Here is an 8,126-nt window from a genome sequence, read left to right as displayed (position 1 = left end):
AAATTGTTAAAAACAACAAAATTGAAGTAGCATGTCGATAGATTACATGACTTTTTAATGAACTTGAAAAATAAAAATAAAGCACAATAGAGACATTGATAAAACTAGACCAATGAAAGAACAAATACCCGCATGAATCATGGACTGCTATCAAAGTGGCCATTTTGTCATGTTATGATATTTTAAATACACCGGCTAGCGTGTGATGGATAGTAACATTGTTGAAAAAATTGTCCAAAATAACAAACAGGAAAAGTTCAAAACAGAAAATAATTTGGAATCTGTAATTCCAAATGAAGAGAGGAACGCCTTATCCGATAAAATTCTTATGGGGAATTTTGCTGGCGTCCCCAAGAATCTGCTAATCGAAGATGATTTTATAAACTACTTGTTAGATCGATATACTCAGGTGGATATCGATCAATACAACAACATAAGCAAGTTCTTACACCTTGTAAAGACAACAAGGTGTATGCTTATGAAGAAAAGGTTATAAGAGAATGGCCAACGAACTCAATAATACTCGGTACCACTAAAGGGCGGGAAAACGTATTAATTGAGGTGGTTGTAATCTTAATTATAGAGAAAAGGAGACATACGCATTTTTAAAAGAGGTATTAAAATTTTTTGATGACTATTACAAGAACCGCGAATAGAAACCCGCAGAGCACACAAAATAACATAAACACAATAAAGGTATTATAAATGACACCTTCATTGAAGTTATGCAATGTTCCCCCTTACCATTAGAAATTTGTTCCCTGGCTGCTATTCCCTTCATTGGTCTTGTGCACCAAGCGTATTGTCAATTATCTTATTGCTTGCCAATATCTGGGGTAGGGGCAAAAAAATGAATAAATAGTAAATATTTGGAATAGACCGGTCGAAAGGTCTATTTTTGAAAAGTAAAAAATTCCAAAATAAAAACAAACAATTTGTAGTATTGTTAGTACTACGTGATCCTCTTTCTAAAGTTTTAGACTTTAAGATATATATATATATATATATAAATAAGACCAGCGCTTTGTATGTCTTACTAATGGAGTTAAGAACATTTCGTTGCTTCTTCTTAATTTTTTCCTTTTTGCTTCATTCATCTTCACATCTCATTGCTGTTTCAGGGCTATTTTTCTTTGCATGCACAAATATTCCATTTGCGTTTGCTTGGGTCTTTAATTCTCTTTAAGCACAATGGAACGCATATATGCATCAGTTCTTTTGATTTTTCTTACTGCCCATATACGGCCTTCCGCCTCTCTTTTTATGAGTGTTATTTTATATGCTTTGTGGTTTTTTGCAAATTCCGTTTTTTGTTTATTTTTATAACATAAATTTGGTTATGTAATTAGTTTTTAGCATTATGTATGAAAAGCTGTTTATATGCGTTCCGTTTGTAGTAAATTTGGCATACACCCTGATTTTGCATTTGCCTTGATTATTTATTTCCTTTTTATTCTTTTAACCCCTTTTGATTAAACTTAACAACGCGTGGTATTATAATCCATACCACATGTTTTATGGTGACCAATAAACGATGAAACGCTGATATAATCCTATACACGTCAAGCAGCCCTCTCAGTTAGTGGAAAATTCTGGAACACTGTCTTCTATTGGTTACCGACAAATATAAATAACAAAATTCATCGCCAAACACATGCCTAAGAATTTCAACAGCCCCACTTCATTTCAGATCTATGATGCCTCTAACAATAAATATTATTTAACTACACTCACACTTATCTTATGAATTCGCGGTTCACCTAACCGTAGCATTATTGAATGCTTTCTTGCCACTGACACAATTCCGTATAACGCCACAACGCATTCTTAACCATGTAAGGTGCTCGTATTTATTGTTTACAACATTAGATTTAAATATACAAAATCGTCAAAAATCATATTTTTATTTGTATTGTCAGCGTATAGTTGTCTAAATCATGACTTAACATTTCAATAGTGTAAGTATACTATTTTATTCGTAAACTGTAATCATCTTAATCATTATTTTGGAAATTCGTGCAGAATTGTGTTCTGATTTCTCCTCGACGTCAATTCTTATTTTTATTTCTATATTGGACAAAGTGCTTCTCTTAGATATTTTTTAAATAGGAATTCGCTTCTTAATTTTCCATATATTACTTTCTCATTTTAATACATACTCATGAATTCCCATATTATTGTGGATTTCTCATCAAAATACCTTCTTGAGATTTTTTTTGATAGTAATTGTGTTTATGTCGGCGTTCCTTAAATTCAAAATCACAGACGTAAAAAAACAAGAAACATTTATTCTAACAAGAGTATTCTTGTAAAGTTTCTGCATAAGTATCAGAATTATTCTCTTTTAAATATTTAGATCTAAATTGAAACTCGTATGTAAAATTGCCCATTTTACCTTCATTATTCCTCTTCTTGTTTTCAATTCGGTCTTTAAATGACTCCGCAGATTCTCTATTTTGTTAGTATGTTGTCCATTGTCATTAGTAAAACCAAAACTATGTTTAACGACTATATGAACAGATTTGAAATCGCGAACAGCAGAACGATACGAAACAAAACCATCAGTTCTTATTGTAGTTCCTTCTACTACATACTCTCTAAATAGATCTAACATTATAGGAGCAGTCCTATTTGTAACTATTTTTAAGAAGCAATTGTTGCTTTCATTTTCTATACCTCCGACTAGCAAGTCGTCCCAGGGATATCGTCTTCTTTTGTCGTAGGATTCGTAATTATACGACCTCTACATATTGCTGTCTCGTCGACTTAAATAGTATTCCCGGCCCACCTATTTTTACAAAAAATGTATTTATTTCATTTTTAATTTTTCTAGGAGAAAGCCCTTGAAAGAAATGTAGGTGGGCTCGAAGACCTCACATGTTTCTGAGACTATTGTGTTGGCTATTTTCATCACCGAGCAAAAAAACATTCTCAGTTGTATGTGTAGGGCATCCTGGACTTCTGTAAATAAGTACCATTTGAATGCTTTTGCTTTTTGCAGCCATTTGCACAATAAAAGCAGATTCCTTCCAAGTAGTTTTTAGATTTTACTTGGTTCATAAAACAACCACAGTCACACTAAATAGTATTTCTGTAGAAGTTTAAAGCCTTTAAGTATTCTATGGCTGCTTCATCTTCAACAAATATTATGCTGTAGAGATTTCTAACTTGCATTAGGGGTAAAAAATTAAAATTCACAAAATCGCTTTCCTTAAATTCAAAATGTTAAGGGCACTTGGCATTTTTTGTAGAATGTTTACAATACATGTTCGTGAATTTTTTTAACCCGTGTGATTTTGAATTTAAGGAGACCGATATTACGACCGACGAAATAAAGAAAAATAAAGCCTCGGTGTATCTAGAACCAAAAGTCAGACGGTATTGAGGAGGTTTCTGGAATTAACTGTGTGGTTAGGACCATTTATGATAGATTATGCTGAATTGACGTTGAAAATGACAGATAGTTTGAAAGAAAAATAGTAATTCGTGGAAATGGACGAAAGAGATGGAAGAAGAATTTACTGAATTAAAAAGCGTTTTTTAAAAAAACGCGAAGACTATTATTGCCGGACTATAATAAGAAATTTATCCTAAGAACAGATGCTAGCAACTTATCTTGGGTGCGGTTATACTTCATAAGAATAAGAATGGAGAATGGGTCTCTATACAATGGGCATCTAAAAGCCAACACAAACAGAAGTAAGATTTGGTGTATCAGAAAAGAAAATGCTTGATATATGTTGTTCATTGATAAGTTTTAATAGAAGTTAAGAGGTAGGGAATATAAGATAAAGACGGATCACAAAGCACTGGTGGAGATAAGAATTAAGCCTTTTTTACATGAAAAAATAAATCGCTTAATCAAGAAGACACAAAAATATGATTTTAGCGTTGAATGAAAAAAACCTGATGAGATGGTGGTAGCAGATGCGTTGAGTCGAATAAATATGGAAGAGGATATAAACAAATGAAAAATAAAGAGCGAACGATCAAGCTAATAGAAGGTAAATGGAAAGTACATGTTTTTGTCATGGATGGAAAGCAATATTGGAAATTTGATTTAGGACGTAAAGTTGAAATATCTCCGGAGAATATTAGAAGACAATTAATTTAAAAACATCATGAGAAAGAGGCCACGGATGTATGACAAGTGCTTATTATGCAATGAGAGAAGAATGCTAGGGTCAGGAGTCAAGAAAGAAATAAACGAGGTTATTAAACAGTGTCAGAAATGTCAGATATATAACAGGAAAAATATGGATGGTTTTGAATTCGTAGATACGTCGAGATATTTGGAGGGGGTTGCAATTGACTTGAAAGACTTTAGAAATGTGAAGAAATATGTTTTAGTTGCTATCAATTATTTAACACGTAGAGTATGGGTAATAGTTATAAATACCAAGTCAAGTAATAAAATTGTTGGTTTTTTTTTGAGAAAATTATGTGAGGAAGAGCTGAAACCAGAAGATATTACTACTGATAAAGAGTCTATTGGCGTGGAACTTAGAAAATTTTGTAGAGTTCTAAATATAATACACCGACAAGTAAGTATAGAAGCGCATAGAAGCAACGAAAGAGTAAAGCGTGTCATGAGAACTTTCTGGGAAAATATTTTAAAGTCAAATTCGGTAACTTTTAAGGGTAAAGTGCATAAAAGTCTTGATATATATTAATCGCGGCCATCATACAGTAATAAAATGTACACCAATAGAAGCGACTGAAGATAAAACTGAAGACGTAATGCTTGGAATAGCCCTATAAGGAAATGTTGCAGTAGCTTTAGAAGAAAAGATCGAAAAATTTAGTAAAGGTCAATTGGTAAGAATAGCTGTCCTGTATGGTTGGGACTTTGCTATATAAAAAGAGGCTTCTAAAATGTTGTAATTCTAATATATTTATTGTTGGTGTTTTTGCTTCTTTGATGTTCCATACATTTTAAAGACAAAGTTCTTTTTATTTTTTATTTTTAATATAAGAATTGTTTAGCAATTTTACTAAAGTTAATGCTTTTTCATATATAAACCCTTTGCCAAAGTATTCTTTTGTTTGTTTATTGGCACATTGATACGTCATGGAGGAGACCTTTGACAGTTGATGTTCATGGCATCTGTTATTATGTTGTAGTTCATAACATCACAATAGCTAAACGAGAAAATTTGGCAGGAGTTAATATGTATAAGTAAGTAAGATTTTTGGATACAGGGAAATTTGTCGTAGTGTGGGGAAAATTCTTATGTAGTAAAACTTAGTAATGGTAGGTTTGTGAAGAGAGACATTATGATCTGAAGAGTATGAATGAGATAGATGTGGAAATTCGATGCGACTAACCATCTTGAGAAGAGATGTGGCATATTTGTATAATCTCTACCCCATTATGATAAAAAAGACATTTATTGTTTTTATAAAGATTATTTTCTGATTCTTGGTATTGTATTTGTAAATTTAGTCTGAAAATCGAGATTTTTAAGCACATTAGAAATTTAGTTAAACTTGGATGTAGTGATTTCAATTGTCTTTTTAATGCAGAATTTAAATCTTCTACAACATCATTTGCAAATTGTGCATCCCTTATTATTTATCTTTGAATCATGGATATTATACGAAATAATAAAATTATAAAGATTTGGCAGACTAAGATAATAAAAGAAAATAAAATCAAGAGATTTTTAATAACGAACAACAATTCTAGAAGAAAAACTACAATCGCAGCTCCTATATCTATCTTTAAACATAATTTCTGCAGAATAATTTTGCAATACATATTTCTTTATGCCTTTCATTCTTTGATGTTAATTTTTGCTGACCTAGCTCGATTATGCATGTTGAGTATTTACTACTGTGTCAAAATATACAAAATTAAGAAAATTTTTTATTATTGATGTCTATAACCTGATGTTTATTGTATTTTATTTTACAGGCAACCCATTCATCGCTGTGTATAATAGTCCAATCTTTAATAACATTTTTAATAATAGGTAACAGATTTTCGTCAGATCTAATAGTTAAGACTTGTATATATCCTTTTGCAGCTATGAAGTTGTATCGACGATACCTCATACTACACTTGATTATTGAAACATTACTATTATGACATTTCTGCTTGTAGAGAAACATTGATTAGCCTTTTTGGCATACAATTCCGTCCCTCCTGACAGAACAGAGTTGAATAAAAGTGTTCTGATGACTATTTTCGTTATTAGACTATATTTTAGAAACAGTGTTCGTTGATCGATTAAATGACTATTGTAATCTGAAATTATATTTTTATTTTCCAACCACATAATTATATGGGTACAGACGTCAGATGAACTAAATCCGGTTGTAAAAAAGAGTTGGTGCGTATGTTAAAAATCGACGATGCTTTTAAACATTTAAAATATTAAAAATTACGGGTTATTTTATGAGTTACATGTATCTTAAACTTATAAATTATAAATTTATGACATTACTTTTACACCTTAAACAATTAAGTAATAAGTTTTTTCTTGAAAATCTTAATCACATCTTCTCTCCCAAGCTTCTTATGTTTAGATAAGTGCCAATCTTGAAGTTCGATTTCCAATTTTTAAAGACAAAATAAAAATTGATTTTAGTGGGTATTATACGACAAAATATGTCGTATAATTCCCACGATCCCTGCCTTTCGTATCATTATAACAAAAAAAGTTTTTGTTTAAATTTTGTTATATTGTAGTTAAGAAATTCTTTAATTAGATCTTCACTATAACCCTGCATATTAATTCAACTAAATATTATAGCGTTTAAAATATCTTTATTCTTTACTAGTGAATATCATACAAAGCAAATATTTTATGTAAAATCTTAAAATCGGATCTTCCTAGTAAAAGTTAAAAAATCTTATCGATTTGTGAATTAAAAATAAATGTGAATAATAAAATGCACAAAATCTTATTCTGGTGTCTTAATAAACACTATATAATGCTTCGTGCACAGAAACATACTATCTTTTTTCTAATATTTGTCAAGGCAAATAGTAGTTGAAAATATTCAATATATGTTTTGTATTTTTTTATCTTAGTAACAGAAAATAAGCAAAAGGAATTATAGTATATTCATACATAAAAATTTCTACGAAAACTCAAAAGGCCAGAGAAGACAATTTAATGTCCTATAAATTGAAAAGACGGGTTTATTCTTGAGGGTGTTCGCATTTTTATCAGTCCAGCGTGCTACCATTCCTTTTTCAGTACAAAAAAATTATCACAGTTGATAATTTTAAGATCAGATCTTGTCTTTAATTACTCGTTTGGTATGTCATAGTTTTTAGCTTTTCTTTAACTCTATGTTACATCTTTTATTTTTTTTAATTTCTTCTTTTTTTATTAAGTAAGCTTGGAAGTAATTGTTTGTCTTAATCATCAAGCTATAATATAGATGCACAATTTCATTTGAAGTTTTTGTTTTTGCGGCTAAATTGTATGTTTTCATTCATAAATAGTATTTTAATTTGTGAAACTTGCTTCTCAATTATTGTTTTCTTTATTTGCACATATCATTTGGTATACTATTAATGCTTATACTTCCATTACAATTTTTACATAACAAGACCATTTTATGAAAAAATTCCCGGTTGAAGTTATGCGGTTGTAAGTTTTTGATAGCTTCAATAGTTTATTTTTGATGCCTTACATATCAATAGATCTCTCTTTTTGATTTTGTAATTTTCTTTCATTTTTCATTTTAAGGGGGTTTCCTTAAAACTAAAGAAATTATAAATTTTAGTAAAAATCTAGAAAGTCTATGATGTCATACAATTTTTTTATAAGAGTTAAATATCTGTATGGTGTATTTAAAAGATCTATTATGCATCATTTTTTTAAATTTTCAGTTTGTAGTCTGTGGTGTTTTCCTGATGCAGTTTGTTCGCTTCAAAATTCGGTTTTAATAGCTATTGGTTCGGATATTATATAATAAGATGGCATACTTGTTTACAACCGACGATTATGTCCACAGTAATCATAAATTTAATTAAATTAAATTTGTGCGCGTCCTACAATAATAGGATAAGCATTAGTGTAAAATGCTCTCAGCGCCGAAAAAGTATCGTCCTTATGATGACAGTGATACATGAAAGTATCCGATGTTTGGACGCTTATTTAAAACTG

General features: G+C 30.4%; 1 protein-coding gene across 1 annotated transcript; it reads left to right on the top strand.

Moving 5' to 3' along the window:
• Positions 1-205: 205 nt before the first annotated feature.
• VNE69_02184 (putative SP-containing protein) lies at positions 206-496 on the top strand (the record flags this gene model as incomplete). The annotated part of the gene is made up of 1 exon (XM_065472736.1): positions 206-496. The coding sequence occupies one exon, from the start codon at positions 206-208 to the stop codon at positions 494-496; it is 291 nt and encodes a 96-aa protein (XP_065328808.1).
• Between the last annotated feature and the right edge of the window lie 7,630 nt (positions 497-8,126).

The sequence above is a fragment of the Vairimorpha necatrix genome, chromosome 2 (genome assembly GCF_036630325.1).
Source record: "Vairimorpha necatrix chromosome 2, complete sequence".
In the NCBI taxonomy this organism is placed as follows: Eukaryota; Fungi; Microsporidia; family Nosematidae; genus Vairimorpha; species Vairimorpha necatrix.
Note: the sequence above shows the minus strand (reverse complement) of the source record. Positions and strands in the feature narration are given on the sequence as shown.